The following is a 15,982-nucleotide window of genomic DNA, read 5'->3' as shown; positions in this document are numbered from 1 at the left end:
CTATACTGTAATAGCAATGTTTCTGATCTAATGTTGTACTTTTTTTTTTGCTGTGAAGAACGTTGGTCCCAAATAGTATTTTATAAGAGTGACTTAAGTGTTTTTGGAGAATCTTCTTCGGAGCTTAGGTTTGTCCTACATTGTTGTTCTTGTAGTGTGAGTGAGGAGGGCAGTTTGTAGATGTATGAAATACTCTTGTACTTGAGGAGACACAGAACACTCCTGTGTGGTCAGAGTGAGCTTTGTGCAACAGAGTGTGTGTGTGGATTCATTCATTTAGGAACTGGTTGAGCTGTGTCCCACATACAATAACCCAGTGTTGGTCCGAAAAGAGGTGTGTCACATATACGTTGCATGTCTCTAAAGATGATTCCTAAAAGGCACCCTATTCACTACATAGTGCACTACTTTTGACCAGAGCCCTATGGGCCTGGCCCTTGGGATGCAGCCCAACTCTCTGAGGTCGGTTACAAATGCAACCATTTAGAATGAAGAGCTTTAAGAGCTTTAAGAGCTTGCTGAGGTCACAGCATCCTAAATCTCTTCTATCCTCCTCTCAGACGGGTGTTAGTTGTCTAAATATTGTTTTATTCCCAGTTCATGCACTGGAATGTGAAGGAGCTAGCTAGAGCATATGGAAGCAGTTTGCTAAAAATAAAGTCTGAATTGGGGAGATGTTTGATAGGAATTTGGGTCGAAAGGATCTCTCTGCTCTCTCTGTCTGTTCTGCTCGGTCCATTTTAAGACTGACAGATAGAGCTCCTCCATAATTAACTTGAAGCGGTCAGGAGGATAAGGCATTCATTTAAATTTGAAAGATAATGGCTCCCAAATGGCACCCTGATTCCTATATGGGTGATTCTACAGAAGTGGTGCAAATTGCAGTCCCCAAAAAATTATTATAAGGTTTTTACCTATGCCTTAAGCAACGGAAGGGTAGTAACAGGATTATTATTAAGGGAGCTTGAGGTAGCATATTATCCTGATTAAAAAACAAATACCATCCGTGGCTCTCGCAAACGTGCACGCGCACACTCACACACACAGACGTGAACACACACACACACGCGCACACACAAACACACACACACTGAGTATACAACATTTTAAGAACTCTTTCCATGACATACAGTGAATTCAGACCCTTTGACTTTGTCCACATTTTGTTAATTTACAACCATATTCTAATATTGATTCAATTGTTTCTTTTCCTCATCAATCTACACAGAATAACCATTAATGACAAAGGTAAAACAGATTTTTTTTAAACATTTTTGCAAATGTATTTTGACAATACAAATCTGAAATGTGACATTAACACAGTCTGAGGTCCTGAGCCCTCTGGAGCAGGTTTTCATCAAGGATCTCTCTTTACTTTGCTTCGTTCATCTTTCCCTCGATCCTGACTAGTCTCCCAGTCCATGCAGTTGAAAACTATCCCTACAGCATGATGCTGCCTTCATGTTTCACCGTAGGGATGGTGCCAAGTTTCCTCCAGAAGTCACACTTGCCATTCAGGCCAAAGAGTTCGATTTTGATTTCATCAGACCAGAGAATCTTGTTTTTCACGATCTGAGAGTCCTTTAGGTGCCTTTTGGCAAACTCCAAGCAGGCTGTCATGTGCCTTTTACTGAGGAGTGGCTTCCGTCTGGCCACTCTACCATAAGGCCTGATTGAAGTTGGAGACTTTTATCTCCCTCACCAACTTTAAACATCTGCTATCTGAACAGCTAACCGATCGCTGCAGCTGTACATAGTCCATTGGTAAATAGCCCACCCAATTTACCTACCTCATCCCCACACTGTTTTTATTCATTTACTTTTCTGCTCTTGCACACCAGTATCTCTACCTGCACATGACCATCTGATCATTTATCACTCCAGTGTTAATCTGCTAAATTGTAATTATTCGCCTACCTCCTCATGCCTTTTGCACACAATGTATATAGACTCGTTTTTTTTCTTCTTTTTTTTCTACTGTGCTATTGACTTGTTTACTGTTTACTCCATGTGTAACTCTGTGTTGCTGTCTGTTCACACTGCTATGCTTTATCTTGGCCAGGTCGCAGTTGTAAATGAGAACTTGTTCTCAACTAGCCTACCTGGTTAAATAAAGGTGAAATAAAAAATAAAAATTGGTGGAGTTCTTGGTCACCTCCCTGACCAAGGCCCTTCTCCCCCGATTGCCCAGTTTGGTTGGGCATCCAGCTCTAAGAAGAGTCTTGGTGGTTTCAAACTTCTTCCATTTAAGAATGATGAAGGCCACTATGTTCTTGGGGACCTTCAATGCTGCAGAAATGTTTTGTTACCCTTCCCCAGATCTGTGCCTCGACACAATCCTGTCTCTGAGCTTTACGGCAATTCCTTCAACATCATGGCTTGGTTTTTGCTCTGACATGTGCTGTCAACTGTGGGACATTATATAGACAGGTGTGTGCCTTTCCAAAGCATGTCCAATCAATTGAATGTACCACAGGTGGACTCCAATCAAGTTGTAGAAACATCTCAAGGAAGATCAATGGAAACAGGATGTACCTGGGCTTAATTTCGAGCCTCAGAGTAAAAGGTCTGAATAGTTATGTATATATATATTTTTTTTATACATTATATATTTATACATACAAAAAATACAAAAATAATAATTGCATCCGTTTTAGAATAAAGCTGTAACGTAACAAAATGTGGAAAAGGGAAGGAGTTTGAATACTTTCCGAATGCACTGTAGACTGATCAGCTGAATCCAGGGAAAGCTGTAATCCCTTATTGTTGTCACTTGTTACATCCACTTCAATCAGTGTAGGTGAAGGGGAGGAGACGGGTTAAATAATGATTTTTACTCCATGAGACATGGATTGTGTATGTGTGCCATTTAGAGGGTAAATGGGCATGACAAAGTGCCTTTGAATGGGGTATGGTAGTACAGTAGGTGCCAGGAGCACCATTTTTTGTCAAGAACGGCAACACTGCTGGGTTTTTCATGCTCAAAAGTTTCCCTTGTGTATCAAGAACGGTCTACCACCCAAAGGACATCCAGCCAACTGTGGGAAGCATTGAAGTCAACATAGGCCAGCATCTTTGTGGAACGCTTTCGACACCTTGTAGAGTCCATGCCCTAACGAATTGAGTCTGTTCTGAAGGCAAAAGGGGTTGTAACTCAATATTAGGAAGGTGTTCCTAATGTTTTGTGCACTCAGTGTATGTCTAGTTACTATGTTGCACCACTTTTGTAGAATGACCCTATGGGCACTGGTCAAAAGTAGTGCACTATAAAATGAGTATGGTGCCATTTGTGATGAAGCCAGTGACCAGTCAGCAGTCACACTGAAATATAACCTCTGACTGATTGGTTTAAACCTTAATGCTTTATACTGACACTGACTGACTGTAATGTTCCATTTCAGTTAATTGTGAAATATTTCAGTAGTTTCAGTTTCAGTAAACAGTTTATTTCAGTAATAAGTAGAACTGTTTCAGCAAATAGTTTTAACGGAAGTTGCACTAAACCTGCAGATTGTTTGGAGGTGTGTGTTTTTAGTTTTTCTTAATGACCAATATTCAGCTATTTATTATGATAATAGATTATTTGTTAATATTAGACATGGTCTGTCTTCCAGCATGATGGGTTGCCCTACTGTCACAAACCATGCTACGGAACTCTCTTCGGACCCAAAGGTAAGAGGTTACTGTTAAAAAACCATAATCGCAGGTGTGCGGAAGAATCGCTATAGCTTGAATTCAATAAGACCAATAATAGGATAGGATAAACTTAATTGTCTTTTTTTCACTTACAGAAAATGTATCAACCCATACGAAAATGTCCATTAATTATAATCCACCTAATATATAATTCACATTTTTGTTTTCCTGCTGTAGAAAACTTGTTCAAATTTAGATCCTACATCTGTACTTTACACACTCCACACACACACACACACACACACACACACACACACTCACACACAAACACAACACATTCAGTAGCACAAATGTACTAATTTCCTCACTCACACAAACAGCCATAAAAGTACTTGATTGATTAAGAAAACAATGTTAAAAACATTATAACATTTCATCACCCCTATACTATACCGGATGCTATACGGTCATACAAGGCATTTCCTTTCCCATGAATCAAAGTGCAAGACATCCTCAGTGTGCTGTGTGGGGACCAGATGGATATTTATATATCTATAATGACCTCCTGCCCTGGTGTTATACCGCCTGGCCAGTGGATTCTCATTTCCTAAAGTTGCTTCAATAGAAAAGTTTGAAAGTTGCATAAAAAGTAGGCCCCGTCTCAAAGTTGCTTAAATCTGTGACAACATTTTGAAGCACACCAAAATCCTATGATTTGTGTGTGCCATTAAAAAAGTAGATTCAGAATTTTGGTGTACACGTCACATAGGCTTATACACTTAGTAATTATGGATTTTGAGTATTCACAAGTTTCACCTGGAAGAAATACATTCACATTTGGGTTTGTGAGTGCATGAATGAACTCTGATATAATCTGAGGTGCTTCCCTTTTAAAAGTGATTAAAAAAATAAAAAAATAAAGGTCATATAAACTCATCATAACATTTTTGTCTGACTAAGCGGGGGTGCATTCAGACATTTGGGTATTATTCTGGGTAATTATGGCACCCTATTCCTTATATAGTGCACAACTTTTGCCCAAAGCCCTATAGGTCCTTTCACTACTAAGACTTGGATTATTACCCAATGTGATGCTTTAATCGTTCTCAGGATGACTGGAATGGTGGTTTAGTAGTGTATGAACCCAGGGACAGATTTAATAACTGGAGGAAAGATAGATATAGTCGCCAGTGAAAGTCTACACACCCTTTGCACAGTCTTCACGTTTTACTGCCTTAAAATTCAATCTAAAAAATAATTGTATTTGATTTTGTCCCTACCAATCTACACAACCTACTTCATAGTCAAAGTGAAAGAAAAATTATAGAACATTTTCCTAATAAAAATAAATGAACATGTCTTCATTAGGTATGCTTTCACACCCAAGTTAATACTCAATGGAAGCACCTTTGGCAGCAATTAGAGCTGTGATATTTTTTAAATAAGATTCTAGGGGAAATTTATGGTCATTGTTTTTGTCAAAATTGTTCGAGCTCAGTCAAGTTGTTGGGAATCATTAATGACAGCAATATTCAAAGAAGGAAGCTCATGTTAAAAAAATAATCTGCAAATAATCAATTATGTTTGCAATAAGCCTGTTAAGTAATACTGCAAGACAACATAGAAAATGACAGGTTTGCATCAAATCCAACACAATACAGGAGCAACCCTCTGTATTTTCAAGTATTGTGATGGCAGCATCATTTTATGAGTGTGCTTGTCACCAGTATGGACTGGGGAGTTTGTCAAGATCAAAATAAACATGAAAGAAGAAAAATCCAGGTAAAAAGTTAGAGGAAAACCCACTTCAGTCTTCTGAAAACCTAACGCTGGGATAAAGTCTTACTTTCCAGAAGGACAATTACACATATGTTAATACCAAAGACCCACCAGAATGGTTTTAAAGAGGTGTTGCGTGTTCCTGAGACGTCCAGTCTCAGTCCTGACTTAAATTTGCTTGGGACAAAGTTTGAATATTCCTGTCCATCAATGATTCCCAACCAAATGTACTGAGCTTGAGCAATTTTGACAAAAACAATGGATATACATTATATGTTTCCCTAACCTAATTTGGTATAAAGTTATTTTCAATTATTCACAGATGTAATGGCTGCCAAAGCTGCTTCCACCAAGTATTTACTCTTGGGTGTGAAGACATATGCAATCAAGGCATCTTCATTTAAAACAAATATTTTCACTTTAAAAATGGGGTGTAGGTTGTGTAAATTGTTAGGAAAAATATCAAATTGATTCGCTTTTCAGAATTCTTTCTGAGGCAGCAAAATGTATAGACTGTGCAAAGGGTGTGTAGACTTTCACTAGGCACCGTATCTGCAATCTGTTGAAAGCTCCCGCAGTTTATTGAGTGTAATGTTTCGAACCAAAGGTCTAAGTCACTTTCGAAAAAATGGCAAGAATATAGGCGGCAACATCTAATTTCCTAGATGGCACCTGGGTTCTATCAGTTTGGGGGCCAATACATAGGTGAGGGTCATTAGACTGGGGAAGCTAAATGTAAAGTAATGACGGTTACTCATCTGACAAACTTCAGCTCATATCTATGAAAATGACTTTTACTATCTTTATAGATGATCTAGAAAGAATGAGATTACCCTCTAATCATGTGCATTTCAGATGAGTTGACCCAGTACATACATACAGAAACAAGGAATTTGTCTGGAATGTGTGTGTCTCTGGTGGTTTGGGTAGGATGTGGGTGGGGTTTGATTCTGGTTGTTTGGATAAAGGAACCTCAAACCCAACTGAAAAACAGCAGGCATTTCCCCTTGGCTTCTCCCTCCTCTGCAATTCTGCCTATCGTCTAACGTAGGAGTTATGCAGTAGGACCTCTACTGGGGCTTAAAGCATTTCCTTTTTAATATAACACACTGACAACCAAATTTCGGTACAGCAGAAGAGTAACCAATGGTTCCATGGCACTAGTTGTAAGACACTGGTACTTTGGCTAAGTTCAAACTCTAGCGCCTCATAATACCACATAATACTATGGCTGCCTAATAACCTCTCCTCCAGGTGTGAACATTGGAGGGGCAGGCTCCTACATCTACGACACTCCTCAACCTGCCTTTGACAGCCCCTCAGAAGGATCTCCCACCACACCATGGACCGCCATGCAGGTCACCCGGAACCAACCCAAAGGTAAGGGACGGTAGCCTGATCCCAGATCTGTTTGCGCTGTTTTGCTATCCCCTAGGGTCATTGTCATTGTCATTGCAAACAATACCATAGGAAGACCACACAAACAGATCTGGGGCCAGGGGTAGTGGTAGTAATAGTATAGTAGTATAGTAATAGTATTATTAAGGGAGTTTAGAGTTAACATATTGTCTTAATGAAAAACAAAATCCATCCTTAGCTCTCGCCACCTCACATACACATACAGTACATACACTACATGGCCAAAACAATGTGGACAGCTATTAGTCTATTCGGCTATATCAGCCATACCCGTTGCTAACAGGTGTGTAAAATCGAGCCAACCGCCATGCAATCTCCATAGACAAACACTGGCTCGTACTGACTTTCAACTTGACATTGTCATAGGATGCCACCTTTCCAACAAGATCACCATGCACAATGCCAAGCGTCAGCTGAAGTGATGTAAAGCCTGCCGCCAGTGGACTCTGGAGCAGTGGAAACACGTTCTCTGGAGTGATGAATCACACTTCACCACATGGTAGTCCGACAGATGAATATGGGTTTTAGTGGACTATGTAGTGTATAGACACATACACACACAGGAACAAGTCTTTTTTATCAGGGCTGCTCAGATTAACTGGCCTTACCAAGTGCTCCAAGTATGACCTTTAAGGGTTAATTATAGCAACATAAAGCAGTAGAGAGAGGGTTACACAGACACACACACAAACACACTTGTAATGATCCTATCTCTGTTCATCACTGGGGAGGAATGAGGAATTTTTGTATAGTGACACTTCACATTTGACAAGGGACTTAGTGTTCTATCAAACATCGACACAATACTTTGAGTTATATAAAAGGCTGACATGTATCTGATCTTTTAAGATAAATATAACCCCCTAAAACATGACCAACGATGAACTTTCAAGTAATTTGCAGTACAACATTCACTGAGTGTACAAAACATGCTCTTTTCATAACATAGACTGACCAGGTGAATCCAGGTGAAAGCTATGATTCCTTATTGATACCACTTCAATCAGTGTCGATGAAAGCGAGGAGACAGGTTAAAGAAGGATTTTTAAGCCTTGAGACAATTGAGGCATGGATTGTGTATGTGTGCCATTCAGAGAGTAAATGGGCAAGACAAAATATTTAAGTGCCTTTGAACAGGGTATGGTAGTCCATGCCCCGACAAATCGAGCCTGTTCTGAGGGCAAATGGGGGTGCAACTCAATATTAAGAAGGTGTTCCAAATGTTTGTATACTCAGTGTATGTCTAACTTTGACAATGGGCTCTATTTTAACTAACCTAACGCAAAGGTAAATCTAAGTGCAGGTGGTAGCGCAATAGATTCACTCGTGTGTCAGAAATATTTTTGCTAATTTCACTGTCACAATTATTGGTGCACTTGCTGGCGTTGCCACAAAAGGGCTGGGATTTGAGGAATAAACAAGTTATGGGAGAGTCGAGGCTTGGCCCCTCACTGGTCAATCAGAACGTACTCCATGGCCAAATATGTGGTTGCTTCAAGTTGTGTATTTACAGTCTTATGTATTTCCTTGGAATCAACTCCAAATCCAATGTTAGTCTGTCATTTAAGAGACAATGCCCGAGAAGCCAGTGTTTGGAGGATATATTGGCACGGGTGTTGTTAGGCCCAAAATGAAGTTACCAACATATTCAAATAATATTTTACATATTTTCATTAAAAACTGTATTTTAATTAATGTATTTATACTATTTCATCCTTCCACAAGATATAGTCTTGACACAAATCTAGGGTTGCTACCCAAGCCAGCTAGTCGTTTGTTCTATCGGTTCGGTTGCTAGAGACGCGACTCAGTCGTTCAGTCTTTTTGTTCTGTATCTATGGATGTGACCCTGTCGTTCGTTCTAAATGTTGCATTGCCATACTGCCTGGCAACGTTCTTATCCCTTGCTTGCTAGCTAGCCAACTACGGCTAACTTACAGTCACGTCAAACAGTACAGACAGAATAACAACAGTAGCTGCATTTGTTTAAGCTGTTTCATAGTGATTTATTTGGATACATCCATAACAATGAGCTAATGAGGCACGATTTCACCTTGTATAGAAAATGTGCTCACTCGTCAGGACACTGTTGTTCAGAGGAGCTAGCCAACAGCTAACAAAACCACTTCTGGGCTGACAGTGGTTTGACAGTCAGATGGAACAGAGTAAACAGGTATTTTAAGGTGGTAACTTGTGGAATAGACACCGGCTGGAATGCAGTTTTAACCAATCAGCATTCAGGATTAGAACCATCCATTGTATAAAGTTTGTTAAGTGTCTTACAGAAATGAAATAACAAAATGTAGGCCGATCTTTGCTAAATATGTTAACGTGAACCCATTTCCAGTCCACATTGTTCTAAGTGATTGCATGGCTTCAATAGCATTCACACTGATATATGGGTTTAGGCATACTGTAAATTGCATTATGGCCGAGTATGGACATGCCAAACATTGTCAATAAGCAAGATTAAATTCACTATTGATCAGGCCTAAAAAGAGAACGGATAATTGCAATCAAATTCTAAACAAAACATCAACTTGTTTTAAATTGGCTATGTCACACTTACAGGCCGCATAATTTTTCCACATGGGTATACAGTGAGGGGAAAAAGTATTTAATCCCCTGCTGATTTTGTACATTTGCCCACTGACAAAGAAATGATCAGGCTATAATTTTAATGGTAGGTTTATTTGAACAGTGAGAGACAGAATAAAAACTAAAAACAAGAAAAACGCATGTCAAAAATTGTATAAATTGATTTGCATTTTAATGAGGGAAATAAGTATTTGACCCCCTCTCAATCAGAAAGATTTCTGGCTCCGAAGTGTCTTTTATACAGGTAATGAGCTGAGATTAGGAGCACACTCTTAAAGGGAGTTCTCCTAATCTCAGCTTGTTACCTGTATAAAAGACACCTGTCCACAGAAGCAATCAATCAATCAGATTCCAAACTCTCCACCATGGCCAAGACCAAAGAGCTCTCCAAGGATGTCAGGGACAAGATTGTAGACCTACACAAGGCTGGAATGGGCTACAAGACCATCGCCAAGCAGCTTGGTGAGAAGGTGACAACAGTTGGTGCGATTATTCGCAAATGGAAGAAACACAGAAGAACTGTCAATACCCTCGGCCTGGGGATCCATGCAAGATCTCACCTAGTGGAGTTGCAATGATCATGAGAACAGTGAGGAATCAGCCCAGAACTACATGGGAGGATCTTGTCAATGATCTCAAGGCAGCTGGGACCATAGTCACCAAGAAAACAATTGGTAACACACTACACCGTGAAGGACTGACATCCTGCAGCGCCCGCAAGGTCCCCCTGCTCAAGAAAGCACATATACATGCCCGTCTGAAGTTTGCCAATGAACATCTGAATGATTCAGAGGACAACTGGGTGAAAGTGTTGTGGTCAGATAAGACCAAAATGGAGCTCTTTGGCATCAACTCAACTCACCGTGTTTGGAGGAGGAGGAATGCTGCCTATGACCCCAAGAACACCATCCCCGCCGTCAAACATGGAGGTGGAAACATTATGCTTTGGGGGTGTTTTTCTGCTAAGGGGACATGACAACTTCACCGCATTAAAGGGACGATGGACGGGGCCATGTACCGTCAAATCTTGGGTGAGAACCTCCTTCCCTCAGCCAGGGCATTGAAAATGGGTCGTGGATGGGTATTCCAGCATGACAATGACCCAAAACACACGGCCAAGGCAACAAAGGAGTGGCTCAAGAAGAAGCACATTAAGGTCCTGGAGTGGCCTAGCCAGTCTCCAGACCTTAATCCCATAGAAAATCTGTGGCGGGAGCTGAAGGTTTAGGACGTACATTACATCTGTTGTAATGAACACTTATGAGAATGGTGGACTGAATTTTCTGGACTTTACTACCTTAAATAATACTTTTAAGATCAATTGGATAAAACAATTCCGAAGAAGACCCACTTCTATCTGGAATTTTATTCCTCTTCATGTCTTCTCTACTTTTGGTGGCCTTAACTTCATGTTGTTTTGCAATTATAATATTGACAAAGTTCCAGTGAAACTTTCTGCTTTTCATTGGCAGGTTTTCTTGTCATGGTCCTTAATTTATAAACACAATTTTTGTCCACACAGATAATATATATGAAATAATCGGGATATATTGTATAAAAATACTTGTTTAATATTTGTTTTTAGAATATTGGTTCTGAAATAATATCCTATCGGTGAGCCAACTGGTAAATGCAGAGGGTCTTTTACTCAGTTATAAGGAATTCTTATCACTTTACAAGGTCCCTGTAACACCTAAAGCTTTTGCAATTGTTTTAGATGCCATACCCTCAGGTGTTTCTCTTTATTCAGGAACGTGTCAAGACCTGACCCTCAGAGCCTACCTTCTATTGACCCTGTTGACTCATAAGTAGGAAAGATTTGTTTCTCTTTTGGTCCATTCAACAACAGAGCGATATTCAAACCTCGTTTCAGCAGGATGTTGTATCTATCTATACCTTATGTCATGCCTTATTGGAATGGATTTGTTGATCATATATGTTGGAAAGAAGTTTGGATGCTGCCACACACATACATTGTTAACAAAATTAAGGAAGTTTCCTTTAAAATTATAAATAAATATTATCCTGCCAAACACTTTATGAAGAAGTTTAAGGAAAACATCAACTCAAATTGCTCCTTTTGTAATGACCATCCAGAAACAGTGTTGCATCTTTTTTAGCATTCTATTCATGTAAGAAAACTGTGGCAAGACATCAGTAGATTTATAATTGAACACATTTATGAAGATCTTACACTATTGTGGAGGGATGTACTGCTTGGATTCTTTACCTACGATTGGAATAAGCTGAAAAAGTGTTGTGTAATTTATTTTTTACCTTTATTTTACTAGGCAAGTCAGTTAAGAACAAATTCTTATTTTCAATGACGGCCTAGGAGCAGTGGGTTAACTGCCTGTTCAGGGGCAGAATGACAGATGTGTACCTTGTCAGCTCGGGGATTTGCAACCTTTCGGTTACTAGTCCAACGCTCTAACCACTAGGCTACCCTGGCCAAATTTGATATTCACAAATGTAAATTTACAAACAAAAAAAACACGTTTTCTTACCCTACAAAAAGAAATTGAACTACATTTTAAGACAATTAAATACTCTACTTACAAAAAGCTGTTAGAATTATAAGTGTTTGTATGTCCCTTAATGTCCTTGTGTAAGGTGATATTGTACCCCCAACCTCAATTGTCCATCATATATAATTTATAAATACTTGTGTTTCCTCATGTACGCTTTTGTTGTTAATACAAAACATTTTTTAAAGGCACATGTTTTGTGACTGAGTGTGCATTTTAACATTTGAGTCACTTTTCAAAAGTTACTAAAAGTTCCAAATAAATGTTTTAAAGTAGCTAAATTTTGTTGTTAGGTGCTGTTTGAAAAAAGTTGCCAGGGTAGTCTAAAAAGTGGCATCACTGCAGTATTCACCGAGGTTTTCATCTCTCGTTTCATGATGGGCATGACCATGCAGCCTACATCGTGGAGGGGGGTAGGCTATGCTTGGTTTTTAATCAAATAAAACGAAATGGGCATGATATTCGTTTTTTATGTCTCTAAATAGGAAGTATACTGGCACCAAAAGCACATTACTCTACTCTTGTTCCATGCACATATGAGCAGTGTTTATCACAGCTGGATAGGCTGCGTTTCCGCAGTCAAAATTCAAGCCATTACCAACTGCGTTACCTCGAAAACCAGCTTTTGGTTGGTCTTAAATATCCCTATCAGCGCTGCCGGAAATTAGCACTTTGGGTCAAGTTTTTAAGGACATGACTAAAATACACCCGCTCATCTGAGCGCAAGTGAGCTGTTATAAAACATGTAAATTGCCGAACCTGATTTTAGCACTAGAAAATGCTACTACGCCAGTTTTTACTTGACGCAATTCCAAAACGAACGTGCGTTTGACTCTAGCGCCGCCTTAAACCAGCCAAAAATAGAGCCATGCGTCTTCAAACAACTATCTCTGATTGCAAGATTGACCCATGTTAGAACTTTAAACAGATCTTTTTAACAAACAACTTGTTGGGTTTAACGTTTCCTTTCGAGATTAAAATTATTTTGAAGGAATGGGTGGGGTAGTTGCTGATCGCTAGATGTTAAATTTATAATGATTTATAATCTGTTGAATTTTGCCTTTTGTAAAACGTTGTAAACCCAAACGTTCTGTTATGTATCATGTCTCTGTTTAATCTGAAAACAGAGTTTATGTGTTAACTTGAATAGAAAAATTGTATATTTTGAATAATTATGTCAAGTAGGAGATTACATTTATTTAATCAGCTGGACTTGATCACTGGTATGTTGAGTTTGTGTGTTTTGCACTGGTTTGTCCTTATGTTAGCTGTCTGGTAATTTGCAGAAAATCAAATATGTGAGTTTATGTAAGGTTAATTTATAAATTTAATTGAGGCTGATTTATTTGTTTCTGTCAGGTGAATAACCTAGCTATTGTTGTTTTGCCAGTACCCCCCCCTCAGACCAGGATGTTTGCTGGAGAGACCTCACTCTGTCCTGGCTGTGAAAAAGTGGTATATTTTGGTAAGTTTTGGCCAGACTGTTCATGATTGATTTATGATATAATAATAATATATGCCATTTAGCTGACGCTTTTATCCAAAGCGACTTACAGTCATGTGTGCATACATTCTACGTATGGGTGGTCCCGGGAATCGAACCCACTACCCTGGCGTTACAAGCGCCATGCTCTACCAACTGAGCCACAGAAGGACATTGACCACTCAACTATGCATTTTGTGCTTTCTTATATTTATTTTTCTATGTTGGACTGATAGTTCAAGTGGTCACTTAGCAGACTCTTATATTTTCAAGGTGAACTACAGTGAGTGCATACATTTTTGGTATGTGATCACTGTGGGAATTGAACCCAAGACCTGTGTGGCAATCACCACGTTTTACCAACTGACCCACACAGTCAGTACCTTGTGCACTTTTTCTTAATTATCCTGACATGCCAGTTGAATGAGGTAATCATAGTGAGGTGTTTGTCTGTCTCTGCAGCAGAGAAGGTGATGTCCTTGGGTAGGAACTGGCACCGACCCTGCCTGCGCTGTGAGAGGTGTAAGAAGACACTGACCTCTGGTGGACATGCTGAGGTATTACATCCACATTATTACTGTCTACTACAGTTACTGATGACTTGAAGCGAGGGCTGCTTTTAAGATCAACATCAGTGTTTCTGTGTTGAAATTCACGAGTAAGGTTGATTTGATTGATTTTATTATTACAGTGTCTTGCATTTTCAGGATGCCTAGCCCACATGGACTTATAAGACAATCTGAAGATGCATAGATGTTGGTTAATTAAATCATACATAGAAGTGATTTAGCTCGTCTGGTAGGCTTGTGTCACTGGGCAGCTTGCGGCTGTGCTTCCCTTTGTAGTCTGTAATAGTTTGCAAGCCCTGCCACATCTGACGAGCGTCGGAGCCAAGGTACAGTAGTATGATTCAATCTTAGCCCTGTATTGACGCTTTGCCTGTTTGATGGTTCGTTGCAGGGCATAGCAGGATTTCTTGTAAGCTTCCGGATTAGATTCCCGGACCTTGAAAGCGGCAGCTCTATCCTTTAGCTTAGTGCGAATGTTGCTTGTAATCCATGACTTCTGGTTGGGGTATGTACGTACAGTCACTGTGGGGACGACGTCCTCGATGCACTTATTGATAAAGCCAGTGACTGATATGGTGTACTCCTCAATGCCATCGGAAGAATCCCGGAACATATTCCAGTCTGTGCTAACAAAACAGTCCTGTAGTTTAGCATCTACTTCATCTGACTACTTTTTTTATAGACCGAGTCACTGGTGCTTCCTGCTTTAATTTGAGCTTTTAAGCAGGAATCAGGAGGATAGAGTTGTGGTTGGATTTACCAAATGGAGGACGAGGGAGAGCTTTGTACGCGTGTGTGTGGAGTACAGGTGATCTACAATTGTTTTACCTCTGGTTGCACATCTAACATGTTGATAGAGATTTGGTAGAACTGATTTAAGTTTTCCTGCATTAACGTCTCTGGCCACTAGGAGCACCGCCTCTGGGTGAGTGGTTTCCTGTTTGCTTATTTCCTTATACAGCTGACCGAGTGCGGTCATAGTGCCAGCATCTGTCTGTGGTGGTAAATAAACAGCCACGAAAAGTATAACTGATATCCAGAAGAACTTTTTTGCCGTAAGATACCGTTGCAGAAACATTATGTACAAAATAAGTTTAAAAAATGTAAATGGTAAAAAAAATGTTTTCCTTGTAACAGCATGAAGGGATACCTTATTGCCACGTCCCTTGCTACGGCATCCTGTATGGACCAAAAGGAGTGAACATCGGCAAGGTGGGCTGTTACATCTATGAGAAGGAAGACATGGAGCAAACTGAAATACCCAGCCAGTCCTAACCACACACTAAAAGTGAGATGAATGGGGTTTCTGTTTGATTAGGGTAATTTCAGTGACTGAAGTGATTCACTGACTGAATTGACAGGTATTGCAATGGAACCGACCACATGCTTGCTGATAAACATGAGGTATTTTTGTGTGTATTTTTACATATTGTTTGTATAACGTAATAATGTTTCCGAATATTTAAATCACTTTTGCAACCTGCTAAGCACACAGATTTATAAAATACGTATTTAACAACAGGTTCATATCCAATATTAAAGATTTTGCCAATGGTTATGGTGAGGAAGAATGCATAAAGAGTTATGATACGTTATCAAATATAATATTTTGTTCCTCATTCATATGAAACAGAAAGGTGTCTTTACTAAATAAGATAATGCAGTATTGCAATTGAGTGGAAAATTAGAATTTGTATAGGAGGAATAAAATGAGGTGCAAGGTTTGAATGTTGTTTTTGATGTGGAACAAACACAATGAGATTACTTGAAAAGGTGTTTGAAAATTGTTGTTGGTGCACATTTGGGCATATAAAAAATATTTACAGAAATAATATCTTTGTGTCAATTTTCCCCCTCATCGTTGACCTTTGATTTTAAAGGGATTTCTGTTGTTTCCACAACTTGGGATCCAGCCAAACTTTTCCTAGAATTGTACATAAAAATAATAAACACAGTCATTGATAAAACAC

General features: G+C 39.4%; 1 protein-coding gene across 1 annotated transcript in view; it reads left to right on the top strand.

Annotated features, from left to right (window-relative positions):
• The window catches only part of LOC118398847 (cysteine-rich protein 2), a 28,908-nt gene extending 12,927 nt beyond the window's left edge, over positions 1–15,981 (top strand). Inside the window, exons 3-7 of the mRNA XM_035794615.1 lie at positions 3,615–3,672; positions 6,670–6,795; positions 13,351–13,425; positions 13,906–14,000; positions 15,150–15,981. Coding sequence (XP_035650508.1) covers positions 3,615–3,672; positions 6,670–6,795; positions 13,351–13,425; positions 13,906–14,000; positions 15,150–15,287 — 492 coding nt within the window. The 3' untranslated portion in view covers positions 15,288–15,981. The remainder of the gene's footprint in view (positions 1–3,614; positions 3,673–6,669; positions 6,796–13,350; positions 13,426–13,905; positions 14,001–15,149) is intronic.
• Position 15,982: the final 1 nt, after the last annotated feature.

Source organism: Oncorhynchus keta, chromosome 2 (assembly GCF_023373465.1).
Source record: "Oncorhynchus keta strain PuntledgeMale-10-30-2019 chromosome 2, Oket_V2, whole genome shotgun sequence".
NCBI lineage: Eukaryota > Metazoa > Chordata > Actinopteri > Salmoniformes > Salmonidae > Oncorhynchus > Oncorhynchus keta.
The sequence above is the reverse complement of the archived record's forward strand: the minus strand, read 5'-3'. Positions and strand labels throughout refer to the sequence as shown.